We start from the raw sequence: 22035 nt of genomic DNA, 5'->3' as shown, positions 1-22035 counted from the left end.
CTCAGTGCCAGGAGCCAGCCACTGCTCTGTCCAAGGGGCTTTACCGTTCTCTGCCCTCCAGGGACAAAGTCCTTACTCCCCAGGCTCCCAGCAGCAACTGACCCTGCTCTGCCCTGCAGCTCCCTTTTATATAGACCAGCTGGACCCTGACTGGCTGGTCCTCACAGCCCCTCTCCTATTGGCTGCTTTCTACGCAGCCACCCTAGTGCTCTGTTAACCCCTTCTCTGCCAGTGTGGTGCAGATGTCCCATCACCGGCACGTTGGCTCCCTGCAGCTCATTTAATGTTTGCTGCTATCTCTGTGATCTTTACTATTCTGGACAGAAAGGAAGGGCTTAGGGCAGGCTCTGATATGAACACCTTCCCTTTGTACCCAGGGGTCAGGGACTGTCTCTGGTGATATTAAACCCCTCCTAGGGACTGGCTCTGTTAGCAGGAGACAATACCCCCAGTCCCACTTTCCAGGAGTTCTTTGACCTGGTGCCAAACTGCCTCTGACACCTGCTCGGATTTTCTCCCACAGGTTTTCATTGTGGGGCTCATTGCTGACAGGAAGTTCCACCACTTCAATGCTGTTCTGGAGGCCTATATCCAGCAGCACTTCAGCGCCACACTGGCCTACAAGTAAGTATCAGGTCGTGAGCCTGCCTCTGCACACATAGGACCCTCATTCCTGTCTCCTCCCATCCACTCCCCGCCATGGAGCCAGCAGATCAGAAACCTGAGGTACAGTGGGATGCCATGGAGCTGTAGGTGTCAGGAGAACCTGGAGGGAGAACCCTGCAGTACAGGAAGCCCCCCTTTCTCTCCACTGTTCTGCCTGCCTGGGGTCTGGCATTTGGAAACCTGCGTGTGACTCTGCATGGGCCCTGAACTCTCCAGGATATCTGGAGTTCCCCTCAGACCAGGCTCTGTGGTAGGGAGGGTTCGATTTAAGAGGCATATTAACCTTCAGGCCCCGCTTCCCTCATCTCTGTCTCCACCGTGCAGGAAGCTGATCTCAGTGCTGACGCAGTATGTGGACTCAGCCAGCCTAGAGGAGCCCTGTGAGTCGCTCTTACGCACCTTCAAAGCCTTGGAGTATATCTTCAAATTCATTGTCCGCTCCAGACACCTCTTTGCCCAGTAAGTGTCACTAATTATTTGCACTCACTTTCCAGTGCTTCTCCAGCAGCCAGGCCACAGTACAAGCTCAACAGGTCCAGGCTAGCCCAGTACTTGGATGTGAGACCTACAGGAAAAACTCAAGGTTTTGTAGGAAGTGGTGGAGGAGTAACGATGGTAGGGAGCAGTGTGCTGGAGGGGTGCATTCCCTACTGCTGAGTTAATACTGACACCAGTGACCTAGCATGGTGCTGGGTGCTCTGCACTGCTTGTGGTGCCACCTTTTGGATGTAAAGCAGAGATAATTTTCTTTCATGATCACTAAAATTCTCTGTCTCTTTTTGTAGATGTCACAGTATTAACTATGGTATTCTAGCCAAATTCTAACTCATGTAATTAAATTTTGCTTTCCTGAAGTCCCCTTCTATTTGCAGTTGGATACAGTGTTTTTTGACCTCCTGCCCTAAACTGTTGTGTTGCTGTGTCATGGTTAAACAGTTGTCATCTTCCACCCCAGGAGCAGTTGAAATTCAGTGGTGTGTGAGTGATCACCCTATACAGAGTCTGCAAAGGATGGTGTCTGGATAGCAGTTTAATCATTGTTAGAGTGGAGACTAACATTTGGGGGGAGGGATAGCTCAGTGGTTTGAGCATTGGCCTGCTAAACCCAGGGTTGTGAGTTCAATCCTTGAGGGGGCCACCTAGGGATCTGGGGCAAAAAATCAGTACTTGGTCCTGCTAGTGAAGGCAGGGGGCTGGACTCGATGACCTTTCAAGGTCCCTTCCAGTTCTAGGAGATCGAATATCTCCATTAATTATAACATTCAGTTACTTATTAAGCTGATTAATTCAATTTCCTCCCATTAATTTGTTGTTTGAAAGTAGCCAATGCAATGCGGGGAATTTGTTTAATTCTTCATTGTGCAATAATCAATGGATCTGGTACAAGGGGTACTTCAGCCTGCTTACAGCTTTGGGGAAGAACCAGACCTGTCTGCCACTAGCATCAGGAAAATGTTCTATCCCCAGAAATTCTGCCAGGTTTGCTCTACTCCCCAGTGACAGGTGGGCAGCTTTCCTCATGTGGAACCTTTGAGGGAAATATTTCACATTTCAAACTAACAGTTTGACTCAATACTTTGTCTAATTTGCGGCTGTGTTCTAGGCTGTTTGTCTTTGGGGAGCTTTCCCCCTCAGCTTTCTTTCCCCTTCTAAATTGTTGCAGCAGTCAGTGTCTCTTCAGGCAGAGAGGTAGGCCAAGAAAGCCAAAGGCAAAAGGAAAGGTCTGTGTCTCCGACTTCTCCCCCTTCATTGAATGTCTGGACAGGGAGCTTGGCCTTCTCTGTGTGGACAACGCAGAGTCCCCTTTACAGCCCCATCCAGGTGGGATTACCTCATAAGAACGGCCATACTAGGTGTGACGATGCGGTTCTGGCGGAACCCAGCTGAGAGTGCCAACTCAGGACAAATTGCTCAAACAGGGCAGTTACAGCCCAAGGCTGGGGTTTTTCCACCTCTAAGGCAAACCAAACCAGCCAGACTAAGAGGACTTCGGTCTCACCCCACTGGCTAACCGCAAGTCTCACAAACAATCTCCTTAGGCACTCCAGTTTCCCAGTATCACCACCAGTGCCACTCGTTATGGGGACAAATGGTTATGAAAACCAATACCCCAGTAAAAGAAAAAGGTTCTCCTGATCCCAAAGGACCAAGCCCCAGACCCAGGTCAATATACAAATCAGATCTTACCCACAAATCACGCTGTTGCCAATCCTTTAGAACCTAAAATCTAAAGGTTTATTCATAAAAGGAAAAAGATAGAGATGAGAGTTAGAATTGGTTAAATGGAATCAATTACATACAGTGATGGCAAAGTTCTTGGTTCAGGCTTGCAGCAGCGATAGAATAAACTGCAGGTTCAAATCAAGTCTCTGGAATACATCCCCCGCTGGGATGGGTCCTCAGTCCTCAGTTCAAAGCTTCAGCTTGTAGCAAAGTTCCTCCAGAGGCATGAAGCAGGATTGAAGACCCAATGGAGATGAGGCATCAGCCTTATATAGTCTTTTCCAGGTGTAAGAACACCTCTTTGTTCTCACTGTGGAAAATTACAGCAAAATGGAGCCTGGAGTCACATGGGCCAGTCCCTGCATACTTTGCTGAGTCTGAAGGCATATTGGCCTTCTCTCAATGGGTCCATTGTATAGCTGATGGTCCTTAATGGGCCATCAAGCAGGCTAGGCAGAGCTAATCCCAGCTTGTCTGGGATGTCACCCAGAAGCATAGCATAAGTTTGCCATACAGACAGTATAGAGCCAATATTCATAACTTCAACTACAAAACTGATACACCCATATAGACAGCATAATCATAACCAGTAAACCATAACCTTGTCTTAGACACCCCATTTGATCCCCTTTATACAAGATTTGGGTGCCACTACAGGACCTTGGTTGCAACAATGATCTATATGGTCCCAGTTTATGTCAATAACGTCACACTAGGTCAGACCAAAGGTCCATAGCATCCTGTCTTCCGACAGTGGCCAATGCCCGGTACCCCAGAGGGAATGAACAGAACAGGGAATCATCAAGTGATCCATCCCCTGTCGCCCATTCCCAGCTTCTGGCAAACAGAGGCTAGTGATACCATCCCTGCCCATCCTGGCTAATAGGTCCAAAATTGGCTATCGTCCATGAATTTATCTAGTTCTTTTTTGAACCCTGTTATAATCTTGGCCTTCACAACATCCTCTGGCAAAGAGTCCCACAGGTTGACTCTGTGTTGTGTGAAGGAATACTTAATTTTGTTTGTTTTAAACCTGCTGCCTATTAACCTTATGCCGAAATCCCTAAAGTGGGCACTAGCAGCCATCATCCTGCTCAGCTCAGGTGCCCTCTTTCCTTCCCTCTGTCCCTCCCCTCAGGCCATAGATGGAGAACACTGGATGCAGCATTGACAATGCTAGAGTGTGGTAAGGGGCCTTTAGGCCCAGCCCCCTCCCCCTGCTGCCATCCTATAACCGGCCTCTCAGAAGTTCCCAGGGAAATGCAGAACCATTTGTCCCATGTGGACCCTGTACGGTAGAGAGGGTTAGAGCTTCTGGGGAGACCATTCTCAAACCTCAGTCCTTTCCTTGAGAGTCCCTGAGCAGGAGGGGAGCCAATAAATTTGCCCTCAAAGAGGCCAGGGAGAACCCTAATCACCTGAAATATTTTTGTAGCAATCCCTGAGCCCAGTTTCACTTTTCCTCTGAAGTAGGCTCATGGACCAGTTACTCAAAAGGAGAAATAAATAAATTCATCAGCACCTGCTTCTCCTGCTCACCCTTGTGGAGCGCAGCATGGCAGTATGATGGTTCTCGGGGTAGCCAAAGCTGTGGGTCATCTCGTTACCCCCTTCCTCCAGCTTGAAGACTTGCTGGTGCTCAGCTGGGTGTCAGCCCCCTAACACCATCAGCTAGTTAGCTATTCAAGCTCTCTCCTCTGGGCTAGGCCAGCCCTGACTTTGCCTTGCAGGTTAACAATAGGTGCACCAAGTCCCTGAGTCCCTTTGAAATCTTCCCCTGTGATATCCAGCCCCTGATACTGGCTACTCACAGAATTACCAGGTCCACTGCTCCCAAAGTAACAGAACACACCCGCTTGTATGATTCAACTCAGGATCAGCATTTTGCTTAACATAACAGCACTGAGACAGATTTATAGTGAAAACACACTTAAGTTTATTATCAAAGGTTTAAGATTCAAGTGATAGCAAGTAAGAACATTGGAAACAAATGGTTACATATAAAACAAAATCATAATATGCTTTCTGAAGAGTAAACTTCACTAACAGGTTAACCTCCTGTCTAAAGAAGCTGATCTCACCCAAAGTCCTCTGCAGCATTTTCAGTCAAACTTTAGATCCTGTTTTCATGAATGCAAATGCACTGTCCATCTAGGTACAGGATGAAGAGGTGTCTTTCCCTTTTAAATATACCTCCATTGTTCATTGTCTTGACTCATAGCCAGGATAACCTCCCATGGTTTGGTTTTTTTCCTGTGTGCGCCTTTCCTGTTGTTTTCACATCTCTTTGTATGTAAATGGACATCTGTTGTGTTAGCTTACAATGCTTAATTTACATTCTGACCGAGAGAGAGGAATAAACATCTCTTGTTTGAGAGAAACCTGGCTTTTTTACCTTTGCTGGTGACTAATACATTGATTTATAGATTTAAAAACATATTTTCAGTATATATACATAACTCCTTACATAGTAGCTTTACATACATTTCACAATGGTATTATAGGCCAGCGTGACACTGGCTTTCATTAGAGACCTCACATGGCTTGCTTTGTGAGACTTGTGAGATTTCTGTAACTCCTCTGCTCCCCCTGACACACGCGCGCACACACATCTTCCTTGTCAGGGGAGGAGGCTTAGAGTTAGAGGATCAAAATAATGTATATTAGAACAAGCAGAAGGTAGACTCTTTGAGACACAGTGCTGTGAAACTGCTCAGATGGTCTGGGGTTCCCAAGGTAAGCGTACCCCCCCTCATGCTCCTTGGGAAGATATAAGAGAGGACTGGGAAATTCTAGCCACTCCTAAAAAACTGTGAAGGTACCTGCCTGTCATCCCCACCTGCCACAGCAGATTGCCATACCCTAATAACCAGTCTGTTGTGCCCAGCTGGTGCTGCAGGTTGCAATGCTTCCTCACCTCCTCCTCTTGTCAGCAGTTGACTATGGAGTGACAAGATGGAGAGCAACCCAGATGTGGAAGAACAAGCAGGTGCTATGGGCCCCCTTGGACCACCATTTACTTAATTCTAGCCCCCCAGCCTCCATTTTATAAGGCCAAAAGGTTCTTTTAGTAGTGACACCAGATTGAATCTGAATTGGTGCACACTAGTGTGTTTATATTCCCTGGTTGGAGATTCAGTGTTTCCAACTGAGAGAGATGCTCATCTGAAAGAGTGGGCTCCTCACTCTACAGGCCCTTCACAGGCAGCCATGTCTGGGCAGGGTAACCTTAACCCCCCTCCCCTGAGGGGAATTATGAGGTGTCATCTTACATCCTAAGGGCAGTGCTAAAAAGGGTGGGCTGCACTACAGGTGGTACCCCTCCCAACTTAAACATCTTACAGCTTATGCACCGTCTCTCTGAAAAGATAGTGGGATGTATATTTATTTCATGCTGGTGTACGGGGCTTTGCTCACTGAGAGCAGATGCCCAGACAAATCAGTTCTCAGTTCGACAGATACAATAGGAAAGAATAAAGGTCAAATGGAAAGTTGAAATGGTCCCTGAAGTAGAACAGGAGAGAATACCACTTTGCAAGGGGTAACTAGAGCAAGTCCAGGGTGCTGAGGCAAACTCAGAACAGTTATCTCCGAACAATCTACATGGCTCCTACCCATGCAGAGTTAGACCTCCAGACTGGTGTCAGGAACACCTGGCTACATAGACTTTTGGACAAAATAAGGTTACTGGTCATTGTCCAGAGGGAGTACTTTATGGAGCTGTCCGAGAACCACAGACTCTGTTTTGCCCACCCCCAATCTTGAATACCCCAAAGAAACACCAGTCCAGGACAGGTAGGAAACCATTCATCCTCCACTTCATTGTGGAGCTATATAATCAATGCATTCTCCATCGAGGGCAGTTCTCTCTCCACCCTAGCTTTGAGAATTAAGGAGCAAGGAAGGAGGGCTCTGCCTGAAACATCTGAACAAGTTCCTAAAGGAGGTTTATTTCCACATTCCCATTTTACCATCCCACAACATTTCCTGCTTTGTATACAGATAGCACTTTTTATCTCCCTGAAACTGGAGCATTACCATTTGATCTGGCAAATGCTCCCACAGCCCCTTTCATGATCACCATGGTATTATAGAGGCTTTAGTCAGGACTCCATAGTTAAGGCTGAGTTACATTTTGCTCTTACAGCGGGGAATCAATGTCTTTGTTATACATGAAAAATACAGCATATACTCTTTCAATTTTAAGAGAATTTACAAATAAAGCCATTAATTAGATTGAGTCAAAATTCATTAAACAGTGATTTTTTAAGAAATGTAGCCTCTGTTAGTCTTTCCAGTGTCTCAATAATCTTAGCAACAGAATAACACAGACTCTTTAAACTTTCCATATAGCTATAATTAATTGAAATCTTGTGTACAGGCTATAATTTGAAGAAATTAGGTTATAATTAAGTTACAATCTTTCATAATTTATCTAATTGATAATTAAATCATCTTAACTTCAGTACCCAGAAAGATAATGGAACAAATATTCCAACAATCAATATGTAAGCATCTAAAAGATAATAAGGTGCTAAGTAACAGTCATCATGGATTTGTCAAGAACAAATCATGTCACACCAGTCTAGTGTCCTTCTTTGACAGGGTAACAAGACTTTTGGATGGGGGAAGCAGTAGATGGGCTACATCTTGACTTTATGTGAGATAGTATCAAAAGCCTTACTAACCTTCTCATAAGCAAATTAGAGAAATATAACCGAGTCGAACCTACTATAAGGTAAGTGTACAATTGGTTGGAAAAGCAGTATTCAGAGGGTAATTATTAATGGTTAATAATCAAGCTTAAAGGGCATATCGAGTAGGGTCCTGCAGGGATCTGTCCTGGGTCCAGTTCTATTCAGTATCTTCATCAGTGATTTAGATAATGGCGTAGAGAGTACACTTTTAAAGTTTGTGAATGATACCACCAAGCTGGGAAGGGTTGAAAATGCTTTGAAGGACAGGATTAGAATTCAAAATGATCTTGACAAACTGGAGAAATGGTCCGAAATAAATAGGATGAAATTCAATAAGGACAAATACAAAGTACTCCGTTTAGGAACGGATAATCAATTGCACAAATACAAAATGGCAAATGACTGTCTAGGAAGGAGTACTACAGAAAAGGATCTGGGGGTTATAGCAGATCACAAATTAAATATGGGTCAACAATGTAACACTGTTGCAAAAAAAGCAAACATCCTTCTGGGATGTATTAGCAGGAGTGTTGTAAGCAAGACACAATTCTTTCACTCTACTCAGCACTGATAAGGCCTCAACTGGAGTACTGTGTCCAGTTCTAGGCACCACACTTCAGGAAAGATTTGGACAAATTGGAAAAAGTCCAGAAGAGAGCAACAAAAATGATTCAAGGTCCAGAAAACATGACTTACAAGAAAAGACTGAAAAAACTGGATTTGTTTAGTCTTGAGAAGAAAAGACTGAGAGGGGACACAATTCCAGTGTTCAAGTATGTAAAAGGTTGTTATAAAGAGGAAAGTGATAAATTGTTCTCCTTATCCACTGAGGATAGTGGATAAAAGTAATGGGCTTAAATTGCAGTAAGAGAGATTTAGGTTAGTCATTAGGAAAAAATTCCTAACTGTCAGGGTAGTTAAGCATTGGAACAAATTATCTAGGGAGGCTGTAGAATCTCCATCATTGGGGGTTTTTAAGAACTGGTTATACAACCAACCTTCAGGGATGGTCTAGGTAATACTTAGTCCTGCCTCAGTACAGGGGATTGGACAAGATGACCTACCGAGTTCCCTTCTACTCCTGCATTTCTATGATTCTACGATTGTGTATGCAACAGACAGAATGAGTTCAATGTCTCAGGTAACTCTTAAATAGGCAAGAACCTCTGACCGCACCAATAAGCCCAAGTGCAACAACTCATTGCCTATTTCTATACAGTGTTTTCACCTCACCTGGCATCAGTCTACCACTGTATTGAGATGGAGCCAGGGCAATGAGTCTGGCAAATACCTCACTCCCTTCCCAGGAAGATGCCCGGAGTGGTGAAACAGAAATGCCAAGCCATGTTGGAACTGGTAGTTCCTCAGGGGATTGTGCACATATACATTCCACATTAGGTATATGTGCGCCCAGTGCACTTGAGTCCGAGACTTTTGCTAGCAGTACCATTAGGGCAGCGCACGTGCCCTGTACGTCCTTGCACTTGCAGCCGATGGCATAAAGACATGGCTACCCTGACTCCCTCTCAGATCCTTCTCACCACCATGGCTCAAGGTGGAGCTCCATATTGCTCTTCAAGTGACATTTTTTAGCTAGCATTTCTTCAGAATCTCTTCTTCTAAATAAATAAATATATGCATCCGAAGAAGTGGGCTGTAGTCCACGAAAGCTTATGCTCTAATAAATTTGTTAGTCTCTAAGGTGCCACAAGTACTCCTGTTCTTTTTGCGGATACAGATTAACACGGCTGCTACTCTGAAACCATTCTTCTAAATAGTAATTAGACAGTTAAGATTAAATAAAGTTGTTAGATTTCAGTTCCCTTTCAATGGGACCCTTTATTTTCTTTTATTCTCTTGGAGTCCTCAACCAGTGGGGATCGAGATACAAAAGGAGCACTTAAAGACGATAAAGTCATTGCGGAGAAACTAAATGAATTGTTTGCTTCAGTCTTCACGGCTGAGGATATTAGGGAGATTCCCAAATCTGAGCCGGCTTTTGTAGGTGACAAATCTGAGGAATTATCACAGATTGAGGCGTCACTAGAGGAGGTTTTGGAATTAATTGATAAACTTAACAGTAACAAGTCACCGGGACCAGATGGCATTCATCCAAGTGTTCTGAAAGAACTCAAATGTAAAATTGCGGAACTAACAACTATGGTTTGTAACCTGTCCATTAAATCAGCTTCTGTATTCAATGCCTGAAAGATAACTAATGTAACGCCAATATTTAAAAAGGGCTCTAGAGGTGATCCCGGCAATTACAGACCAGTAAGTCTAACGTCCGTACCGGGCAAATTAGTTGAAACAATAGTAAAGAATAAAATCTTCAGACACATAGAAGAACATAAATTGTTGAGGAAAATCAACATGATTTCTGTAAAGAGAAATCGTGTCTTACTAATCTATTAGAGTTCTTTGAAGGGGTCAACAAACATGTGGACAAGGGGGAGCCAGTGGACATACTGTGCTTAGATTTCCAGAAAGCCTTTGACAAGGTCCTTCACCAAAGGCTCTTACGTAAATTAAGTTGTCATGGGATAAGAGGGAAGATCCTTTCATGGATTGAGAACTGGTTAAAAGACAGGGAACAAAGGGTAGGAATAAATGGTAAATTTTCAGAATGGAGAGGGGTAACTAGTGGTGTTCCCCGAGGGTCAGTCCCAGGACCTATCCTATTCAACTTATTCATAAATGATCTGGAGAAAGGGGTAAACAGTGAGGTGGCAAAGTTTGCAGATGATACTAAACTGCTCAAGATAGTTAAGACCAAAGCAGACTGTGAAGAACTTCAAAAAGATCTCACAAAACTAAGTGATTGGGCAACAAAATGGCAAATGAAATTTAATGTGGATAAATGCAAAGTAATGCACATTGGGAAAAATAACCCCAACTATACATACAACATGATGGGGGCTAATTTAGCTACAACAAGTCAGGAAAAAGATCTTGGAGTTATTGTGGATAGTTCTCTGAAGACATCCACACAGTGTGCAGCGGCAGTCAAAAAAGCAAACAGAATGCTGGGAATAATTAAGAAAGGACTAGATAATAGGGCAGAAAATATCATGTTGCTGCTATATAAATCCATGGTACGCCCACATCTTGAATACTGAATGCAGATATGGTCTCCTCATCTCAAAAAAGATATACTGGCATTAGAAAAAGTTCAGAAAAGGGCATCTAAAATGATTAGGGTTTTGGAACGGGTCCCATATGAGGAGAGATTAAAGAGGCTAAGACTTTTCAGCTTGGAAAAGAGGAGACTGAGGAGAGATATGATAAAGGTATGTAAAATCATGAGTGGTGTGGAGAAAGTGAATAAGGAAAAGTTATTTACTTGTTCCCATAATATAACTAGGGGCCACCAAATGAAATTAATGGGCAGCAAGTTTAAAACAAATAAAAGGAAGTTCTTCTTTCACACAGCGCACAGTCAACCTGAGGAACTCTTTGCCTGAGGAGGTTGTGAAGGCTAGGACTATAACAGGGTTTAAAAGAGAACTGGATAAATTCATGGAGGTTAAGTCCATTAATGGCTATTAGCCAGGATGGGTAAGGAATGGTGTCCCTAGCCTCTGTTTGTCAGAAGGTGGAGATGGATGGCAGGAGAGAGATCACTTGATCATTACCTGTTAGGTTCACTCCCTCTGGGGCACCTGGCATTGGCCACTGTCAGTAGACAGGATACTGGGCTGGATGGAGCTTTGGTCTGACCCAGTATGGCCGTTCTTATGTTCTTATGCAGAAGTCTCCAGGGCTTAAACAATGATCCTGCTGCACAGTAGTAATCCCTTATAATGACAAATATTCTTCCTGCCTCTCTTGTTTGGGAGGAGGACATTCAAAGGACAAATGCAGCATTTGCAAGCCCTTCTTGACTAGGATGTGGAGTCCAGACAAATTTGTCTGAGGTAGCACCTTTTAGAAAATCATGCGTCCCTTGTCTGATCCTGGTGACTCTGCCCCAAGAGAGCTGAGCACTGTTCAACTAAGAGTTCTCCTCCAGCTGCTTCTGCCTCACCTAAGAGCTCTCACAAAGTTCAGGATGAGACGAGAAGTCTTCATTCTTTCCTAGGGCCTTCCACAAAAGTGCCTAAGAAGGCCATCTGAGAAGTGAATCAAGACCCAAAAAGGGCACTTTATCCTCACAAAAAGACACTTCGTGGTATGGATCTTAGAGCACACACCATCGGTCATCTGGCAGGGAGACTGGGGTGCAGGGCAAAGACTGCCACTCTCCAGTGCTGTCTGAGGCGGTGCTATTGACCGACATTGTCAGGACTGTTGAGACCAGCTCCTGAAACAACATCGCCCATCCCAGAGGACTACAAGACTTTCCGAGAGTTGATGTATAGAGCGGCTTCAACTCTGGGGATTCAGGCAGAGATTGTGCAGCTGTGCGATTTCACTAGGTAATAGGGAACCTTACTGCTGTGTCCTCTGCATTGTCTTTCACCACAGTACTGTCTCCACACAGTATCTAAGGCTCAGCCCCCTCGACCAGCTTCTCGGTGATTTTAGATCTAGTCATCACTTAGAAGAGACAAAGGCTTTCAGTTGAGTCTAATCAGCTCTGTCTTTGAACATTGGAAGGGGAGGATCAGATGGTATCTAGACCCTTAAACAGAGTCCTCACCACCAGTCTCCACCCCCTCTGACTTTCATTTGGGCTGTGGCTCACTACCACATGCTTAGCAGTTTGAGATTGAAGGGTGGCCCCTCGATTTGGGCGTATTAAGTATAGTTCGGTTACTCTTCAGTCATACCATATGGATGACAACATTTCATTACCCCTGCCTGCAAGACTTCAGTGAATTTTAACCCAAAACAGCCAAAATTGATCACCTTAATTGATCAGGTGTGTCTATGCAAATAAGGTTTACTTATGAGTTTATCAAAAGATGGCAGCAGAGAGCTCATTCAGACCAATGGTTACAATTTAATTTGTGCAAATTATCCCCATGCTCTGCAGCAGGAGAAACTGTTGCCTCTGCTCAAAGTATAGTTAAAACAATCTCTGATTTAGAAAAGTACAATTGAATTATCCTGGCAATGGAAATTGTCTCAGCTGGTAGGAATTTCAGGGGGTGGGGCATTCTCCAACTGCCAAGGACTGACCGGTCTGGTTCTGCTCCCAAGATGCAAGCCAGCTGAAATATCCATCGCAACAGGTCTGCAGATCTTATTACTTGAGAAAGGACACTTTCAAGTAAACTGGGACAGTTTTCCTATTCTGCGTATTGCTCACAAACCATCCTGTGCAAGTATTCACTATTTGGGGTATGTTGGATAGCTGTGAGTGCTCAGACAAGTCCCATAATATTGAGCCGTCTGCCTCATTGGATGAGTGTGGAAGCACTTCTGGCATGTGCAAATGTAAAATGGTTTTTCCACAAATACTCACATATGCGACTTTCCATGAATTCTTGTGCCAGTGAAGTCCAACAGTATGAATGCTCATGAGAAAAAAGAATAAAAGGGGCAGAAGAGCCAAAGGAAATTCCTAGGAGACTGTGAGAGAATTGCTCATTGGCTTGGGTACAGCTCATATTGTTCGTATCCTGTCCCTTCTCTTAGCTCCCTCTCCCTGTTACTACCTTGCGTTATTTTAAACTTTGTTCTAATTTAGAAGCTGCTCAAGAAGGATTGTAATTCATTCTAATTCTCACTGTGTATTAAGTTAAATTACCGTGTACTGCTTAAATCGGCCTCTGTACCAGATGACTGGTGGATAGCTAATGTGATGCCAATTTTAAAAAAAGAGCTTCAGAGGTGATCCTGGCAATTACAGGCCAGTGAGCCTAACTTCAGTACCAGGCAAATTGGTTGAAACTGTAGTAAAGAACAGAATTGTCAGACACCTAGATCTACATGATATGTTGGCGAAGAGTCAACACGGCTTTTATAAAGGGAACTCACGCCTCACCAATCTACTAGAATTCTTTGAGGAGGTCAATCAACATGTGGGCAAGGGGGATCCAGCATATATAGCATACTTGGACCTTCAGAGAGACTTTGACAAGGTCCCTCACCAAAGGCTCTTAAGCAGAGTGAGCTGCCGTAGGACAAGGGGGAAGGTCCTCTCCTGGATCAGTAAATGGTTAAAAGAAAAGAAACAAAGCGCAGGAATAAATGGTCAGTTTTCATGGTGTGGAGAGGTAAATAGCGGGGTCCCCAAGAGATCGGTACTGGGACCAGTGCTGTTCAACATATTCATAAATGATCTGGAAAAAGGGGTGAACAATGAGGTGGCAAAGTTTGGAGAGGATACAAAATTACTCAAGATACTTAAGTCTAAAACACACTGCAAATAGTTACCAAGGGATCTCACAAAACTGGGTGACAGAGCAACAAAATGGCAGATTAAATTCAGTGTTAAGTGCAAAGTAATGCACATTGGAAAACATAATCTCCACTATACATACAAAATGATGGGGTCTAAGTTAGCTGTTATACTCCAGAAAGCAAGCTTGGAGTCATTGTGGATAGTCCTCTGAAAACATCTGTTCAATGCGCAGCAGCAGTCAAAAAAAAGCTAACAATGATAGGAACCAGTAGATAAGACAGAAAATATTATAATGCCAATATATAAATCCATGGTACGGCCACACCTTGAACACTGCGTGCAGTTCTGGTTGCCCCATCTCAAAAAAGAGACATTAGACTGGGAAAGTACAGAAAGGGGCAAAAAAAATGATGAGGGGTATGGAACAGCTTCAGTAGGAGGAGAGATTAAAAATACGGGGACTGTTCAGCTTAGAAAAGAGATGACTGAGTGGGGGATGTGATAAAGGTGTATAAAATCACAAATCGTGTGGAGAAAGTGAATAAGGAAGTGTTATATACCCCTTCACATAACACAAGAACCAGGAGTCACCTAATGAAATTAATAGGCAGCAGGTTTAAAACAAATACACCTCTACCTCGATATAACGCTGTCCTCGGGAGCCAAAAAATCTTACCGCGTTATAGGTGAAACCGCGTTATATTGAACTTGCTTTGATCCACCGGAGTGCGCAGCCCCGCCCCCCCAGAGCACTGCTTTACCGTGTTATATCCGAATTCGTGTTCTATCGGGTCGCGTTATATCGAGGTAGCGGTGTATAACGAAGTACTTCTTCACACAATGCACAGTCAGTCTGTGGAACTGTATCAGTGGGTGTTGTAGGTTTCAGAGTAGCAACCGTGTTAGTCTGTATCCGCAAAAATAACAGGAGTACTTGTGGCACCTTAGAGACTAACAAATTTATTAGAGCATAAGCTTTCGTGGGCTACAACCCACTTCTTCGGATGCATATAGAGTGAACCATATATTGAGGAGATATATATACACACACATACAGAGAGCATGAACACTGATAGAGAGATATGCACAGTTGTTTGCTCCCCCAGGTATTAATACATACTCTGAGTAAATTACTAAATAAAAAGTGATTTTATTAAATACAGACAGTAGGATTTAAGTGGTTCCAAGTAGTAACAGACAGAACAAAGTAAGTCACAAGCAAAATAAAATAAAATGCGCAAATCTATGCCTAATCAAACTAAATACAGATAAGTTCCTCACCAGTTCCAGAATGCTCCCTTTTACAGGCTAATCTCCCTTTAGCCTGGGTCCAGCAATCTCTCACAACCCCTGTAGTCTCTGTCTTTTGTTCCAGTTTCTTCCAAGTATCCTGGGGGGGGTGGAGAGGCTAAAAGTATAACTGGTTTCAAAAAAGAATTAGATAAGTTAATGGAGGACAGGTACATCAGTGGCTATTAGCCAAGAGGGTCTGAGATGCAAACCCATGCACTGGATGTGCCTAAACCTCTGACTGCCAGAAGCTGGGCCTGGATGATAGGTTATGGATCATGTGATAAATTGCCCTGTTCTGTTCACTCCTCTGAAGCATCTGGCACCAGCCACTGTCAGAAGACAGGATACTAAGAACATAAGAATGGCCCTACTGGGTCCATCTAGCCCAGCATCCTGTCTTCCGACAGTGGCCAGTGTCAGGTGCCCCAGAGGGAATGAACAGAGCAGGGAATCATCAAGTGATCCATCCCCTGTCCCAGCTTCTGGCAATCAGAGTCTAGGGACACCATCCCTGCCCATCCTGGCTAATACCCATTGATGGACCTGTCCTCCATGAACTTATTTAGTTCTTTTTTGAACCCTGTTATGGTCTTGGACTTCACAACATCCTCTTGCAAGGAGTTCCACAGGTTGACTGTGTGTTGTATGAAGAAATATTTCCTTTATTTGTTTTAAACCGGCTGCCTATTAATTTCATTTTGTGACCCATAGTTCTTGTGTTATGAGAAGTAGCAAACAACACTTCCTTATCTACTTTCTCTACACCAGTTATGATTTTAAAGACTTCAATCCTATCTCCCCTTAGCTGTCTCTTTTCCAAGCTGAAAAGTCCCAGCCTTATTAATCTCTCCTCATACGGAAGCCATTCCATAGCCCTAATAATTTTTGTTGCCCTTTTCTGAACCTTTTCTAATTCCAATATATCTTTTTTGAGATGGAGTGACCACATCTGCACTCAGTATTCAAGATGTGGGCGTACCATGGATTTATATAGCGGCAACATGATATTTTCTGTCCTATTATCTAGTCCTATCTTAATTATTCCCAGCATTCTGTTTGCTTTTTTGACTGCCGCTGAACATTGAGTGGATGTTTTCAGAGAACTATTCACAATGACTCCAAGATCTCTTTCTTGAGTGGTAACAGCTAGTTTAGACCCCATCATTTTATATGTATAGTTGGGATTATGCTTTCCGATGTGCATTACTTTGCATTTATCAACATTAAATTTCATCTGCCATTTTGTTGCCCAGTCACCCAGTTTTGAGAGATCCTTTTGTAGCTCTTTGCAGTCTACCTGGGTCTTAACTATCTTTAGTAATTTTGTATCATCTGCAAATTTTGCCACCTCACTGTTTACCCCTTTTCCCAGGTCATTTATGAATATGTTGCATAGGACTGGTCATAGTACAGACCCCTGGGGGACACCACTATTTACCTCCTCCATTCTGAAAACTGGCCATTTATACCTACCCTTTGTTTCCTATCTTTTAGCCAGTTACCAATCCATGAGAGCACCTTCCCTCTTATCCCATGGCAGCTTACTTTGCATAAGAACCTTTGGTGAGGGACCTTGTCAAGGGTTAGATGGACCATTGGTGTGACCAGTATGGCCATTCTTATGTTCTTATGAAGTCTGAACAGGCCACGTAGGAATAATTCTTGCCTCCTTGGATATATCCTTTGTTATGTCATCAACTAAAAAGGTCACTTCAGTGAACAAGGGAGGAAGAGGGTTGTGATATTTATTCTGCTTGTTTTCCCTCAGACTCTACGAAGGGAAAGAAAAAGCAGAATTCCAGGCTTCGTTGCAGCAATTCTTCCTGTCTGTCAATCAGCTGATGAAATCCACACTGGAGAGTACAACCCTGCTGTCCCAGGTGAGGAGGGCAGGGGAGTCCTGGCCTTATGATACCTGTTTTTGTCCCTACAGCTGAAACCCTAGCAAGGTTCTGGAGAGAGCAGATATATGGGAGTGTGTTTGTGTGTGTGTGCACTCATGTGTGTGCCTCATTCTCTGAAGCATCTGTTGCTGCCCTTTGTCAGACGTCATACAGAACTAGATTGGCCACTGAGCAGATCCAGGCTATCCATTCCTCTGCTTTTGTGCAGGGTGCTAGAATTTGCCACCCTGTTACACATGGTTAGATGGAGTGAGGGGACCTGTATCATGCAGAATTGGTGCCATTAAGTATTACTGCGTCAGAATACTTCCCTGTCGGCACAGTGCCATGCCTGGTAGAGAGGAAGGGAGTTACACAGCTCCTCCATTCATAGAATCATAGAATATGACGATTGGAAGGCACCTCAGGAGGTATCTAGTCCAACCCCCAGCTCAAAGCAGGACCAATCCCCAACTAAATCATCCCAGCCAGGGCTTTGTCAAGCCTGACCTTAAAAACCTCTAAGGAAGGAGATTCCATCACCTCCCTAGGTAACCCATTCCAGTGGTTCACCACCCTCCTAGTGAAATAGTTTTTCCTAATATCCAACCTAATCCTCCCCACTGCAAGTTGAGACCATTACTCCTTGTTCTGTCATCTGCCACCACTTGCAAACAGCCGAGCTCCATCCTCTTTGGAACCCCCCTTCAGGTAGTTGAAAGCAGCTATCAAATTTCCCCTCATTCTTCTCTTCTGCAGACTAAACAATCCCAGTTCCCTCAGCCTCTCCTCACAAGTCATGTGCTCCAGACCCCTAATCATTTTTGTTGCCCTCTGCTGGACTCTTTCCAATTTTTCCACATCCTTCTTGTAGTGTGGGGCCCAAAACTGGACACAGTACTCCAGATGAGGCCTCACCAATGCTGAATAAAGGAGAATGATCACGTCCCTCGATCTCCTGGCAATGCCCCTACTTATACAGCCCAAAAAGGCCGTTAGCCTTCTTGGCAACAAGGGCACACTGTTGACTCATATCCAGCTTCTCGTCCACCGTAACCCCTAGGTCCTTTTCTGCAGAACTGCTTCCTAGTCACTCGGTCCCTAGTCTGTAGCAGTGCATGGGATTCTTCCGTCCTAAGTGCAGGACTCCGCACTTGTCCTTGTTGAACCTCACCAGATTTCTTTTGGCCTAATCCTCTAATTTGTCTAGGTCCCTCTGTATCCTGTCCCTACCCTCCAGCGTATCTACCACTCCTCCCAGTTTAGTGTCATCTGCAAACTTGCTGAGGGTGCAATCCACAGCATCCTCCAGATCATTAATGAAGATATTGAACAAAACCGGCCCCAGGACCGACCCTTGGGGCACGCCGCTTGATACCGGCTGCCAACTAGACATGGAGCCATTGATCACTACCCGTCGAGCGTGACGATCTAGCCAGCTTTCTATCCACCTTATAGTCCATTCATCCAGCCCATACTTCTTTAACTTGCTGGCAAGAATACTGTGGGATTGGCTACCCCTTCTGTATCACACCAAACAAAGCTTCTGGTCTTAAATTTCAAGACCCTTCCTAGCCTATCCCCACCATACCTGTCATCTCTTATGTACTATTGAGGTGTTGACTCCCACTTTGGATTGGCCAGTGGTGCCACCCTCCATCATTCACCTGTTTAAATTTTCAAAGAAGCCCCTTTTTGCTCTCTCTTGTGCTTCCCCTCATGGCTGGGAGATGCTCTCCATAAACATCCTCAAAGCTACCTTATTATCCTTCTTGAAATCCTTCCTTAACATTCTTCTTTGCTGTGATACCTACAGAAAACTTGACGATGGTTTGGCTGCTGGTGTGCTGAGACTACTGCCTATCATGCTGACCAACTTTGTGTCATTGTTTCCTTGTACAATGAAACAAGTGATGGGGTCTAAATTAGCTGTTACCACTCAAGAAGGAGATCTTGGAGTCGTTGTGGGTAGTTCTCTGAAAACATCCACTCCATGTGCAGCGGCAGTCAAAAAAGCGAACAGAATGTTGGGAATAATTAAGAAAGGGATAGCTAACAGGACAGAAAATATCATATTGCCTCTATATAAATCCATGGTACACCCACATCTTGAATACTGCATGCAGATGTGGTCGCCCCATCTCAAAAAAGATATATTGGAAAAGGTTCAGAAAAGGGTGTCGGAGAAAAACAGTTCTCTCACTCTCTTTGGTTGGGTGCACCAAAGTCAGATACTTTGTTCTCAAGCAATTGCATAGAGGGAGAGAGTGCACTAGGACACAGGGTTTCCCCCTCCTAGGCAGGTCTCTCTCTAGGTAAACAATTACAGCAAGCATTTATACCTTTTGTTACAGACAATAATGAGCAACAGCTACAATTTGTTTATACATAGGTCATCCTGATATCTTATTTTTCACATCTATTTAGACTCTAGTCTACATTCCATATTTATCTACACAAGGTCGCAACAACTCCTCACACAGTTCTTTCCCACTCGCCTCACACAATCCTCACTTCTACAAATCTCGCGTTATTAGGGTTATAGCTAGCAAAAATGATTAGGGGTATGGAATGGCTTCCATATGAGGAGACATTAATAAGACTGGGTATTAGCCAGGATGGGCAGGGATGGTGTCCCTAGCCTCTGTTTGCCAGAACCTGGGAATGGGTGACAGGGGATGGATCACTTGATGATTACCTGTTCTGTTCATTCCCTCGAAGCACCTGGCATTGGCCACTGTTGGAAGACAGGATAATGGGCTGGATGGATCATTGGTCTGATCCAGTATGGCCGTTCTTATGTACTTCCTCGTCTGTCGGTCTGTGTCCCTCTTTGACAGGGTTACTGGCCTAGTGGATGGAGGGGAAGTAGTAAATGTGATATATCTTGGTTTTAGTAAGACTTTTGAGACAGTCCCATATGCCATTCTCATAAGTAAACTAGAGAAATGTGGTCTAGATGAAATTACCATAAAGTGGGTGCAAAACTGGTTGAAACACTATACTGAAAGAGAAGTTATCAAAGGTTTTCTATCAAACTGGGCGGACGTATATCATGGGGTCCTGCAGGGGTCAGTCCTGGGTCTGGTACTAGTCAATATTTTCATTAATGACTTGGATAAAGGAGTGGAGAGGAGTATGCTTATAAAATTTGCAGATGACACCAAGATGGGAGGGGTTGCAAACACTTTGGAGGACAGGATTAGAATTAAAAATGACCATGACAAATTGGAGAATTGATCTAAATTCAACAAGATGAAATTCAATAAAGATAAGTGCAAAGTACTACAAGTAGGAAGGAAAAATCAATTGCACAACTACAAAATGGGAAATGACTGGAAATAACTGACTAGGTGGTCATACTGCTGAAAAGGATCCGGGGGTTATAATAGATTGTGAATATGAGTCAGCAATGTGATGCAGGTGTGAAAAAGGCTAATATCATTCAGGGTGTATTTACAGGAGTGTTGTGTGTAAGACACAGGAGGTAATTGTCCCACTATACTTGGCACTGGTGAGGCCTCAGCTGCAGTACTGTGTCCAGCTCTGGGTGCCACACTTTAGGAAAGATGTGGACAAATTGAAGAGAGTCCAGAGGAGAGTAACAACGTCAGTTCTGCAGAAAAGGACTTGGGGATTACAGTGGACGAGAAGCTGGATATGAGTCAGCAGTGTGCCCTTGCTGCTAAGAAGTCTAATGGCATATTGGGCTGCATTAGTATGACTATTTCCAGCAGATCGAGGGAAGTGATTATTCCCCTCTATTCGGCACTGGTGAAGCCACAACTGGAGTACTGCGTCCAGTTTTGGGCCCAGCACTACAAAAAGGATGTGGACAAATTGGAGCGAGTCCAGCAGAGGGCAACGAAAAGGATTAGGGGGCTGGGGCACATGCTTTATGAGGAGAGGCTGAGGGAACTGGGGTTATTTAGTCTGCAGAAGAGAAGAGTGAGGGGGGATTTGATAGCAGCCTTCAACTACCTGAAGGGGGGTTCCAAAGAGGATGGATCTAGACTGTTCTCAGTGGTAGCAGATGACAGAACAAGGAGTAATGGTCTCAAGTTGCAGTGGGGGAGGTCTAGGTTGGATATTAGGAAAAACTATTTCACTAGGAGGGTGGTGAAGCACTGGAATGGGTTACCTAGGGAGGTGGTGGAATCTCCTTCCTTATTGGTTTTTAAGGCCCGGCTTAACAAAGCCCTGGCTGGGATGATTTAGTTGGGGATTGGTCCTGCTTTGAGCAGGGGGTTGGACTAGATACCTCCTGAGGTCCCTTCCAACCCTAATTTTCTATGATTCTAACACAAATGGGACCCTGGGCCATGATTGGGGCTTTTGGGCACTACACTAATACCAGTAATAAGTAATGATAGTAACAATAAAGCAAGGGCAGCTAAAGTGCAGGCCAGAAACTGCAGATCCCAGTCTGCAATGCTCTGTCCCACTCCAAGTGGAGGAGCCTCCCTGCAGAGAATACAGGTCCCAGCATGCTCCATCCCTGTCCAAGCAGGGGGCACCTCCTCAGGGATTATAGCTCCCAGCATGTACTGCCGAATGCTGATCCATTATTTTTAACTGTAGTGGGTGTCAGAGGCCTCCCAACTCCCCATGTAATTAACATCATAGGGCGGAACATTATCTGATGAAGAGAGCTGAAAAGAAAAAATGAAACCGACTCATGTACACTTTGTGAAGCTTAATTAGAGAGAAGAAAACAATCAGTTTCTTGTCTGAGTCAGCTCTAGCTTTGATATTATGCAGGAAATGTTGATGCAGGGCAGTACTCCCCACCCTGCGTTCTCTCCAGAAAAAGAGAGAAGGAGACAGTGTGGCAAGGGACCTTCTTGGCAGCTAGCCCAGAGGAGTTTACTCCCAGTGGGAGGAAAACGGGTACAGCTGTCTCTACTGCATAGCCAACTCTGCCTTCCATAGACACAATGAATTGAAGACAGAATCCTAGATCTGCCAAAGTCTGGTTTCA

The 22035-nt window shown here is 44.3% G+C and overlaps 1 protein-coding gene across 1 annotated transcript in view; it reads left to right on the top strand.

Annotated features, from left to right (window-relative positions):
- Window positions 1–22035, top strand: part of LOC135879496 (dedicator of cytokinesis protein 2-like) — a 334214-nt gene that overhangs the window by 124736 nt on the left and 187443 nt on the right. Inside the window, exons 21-23 of the mRNA XM_065405506.1 lie at window positions 524–624; window positions 991–1125; window positions 16940–17051. Of these exons, the coding sequence (XP_065261578.1) occupies window positions 524–624; window positions 991–1125; window positions 16940–17051 (348 nt within the window). The remainder of the gene's footprint in view (window positions 1–523; window positions 625–990; window positions 1126–16939; window positions 17052–22035) is intronic.

Source organism: Emys orbicularis, chromosome 5 (genome assembly GCF_028017835.1).
Source record: "Emys orbicularis isolate rEmyOrb1 chromosome 5, rEmyOrb1.hap1, whole genome shotgun sequence".
Taxonomy (NCBI): Eukaryota; Metazoa; Chordata; order Testudines; family Emydidae; genus Emys; species Emys orbicularis.
This window is presented reverse-complemented; position numbering and strand designations above follow the sequence as displayed.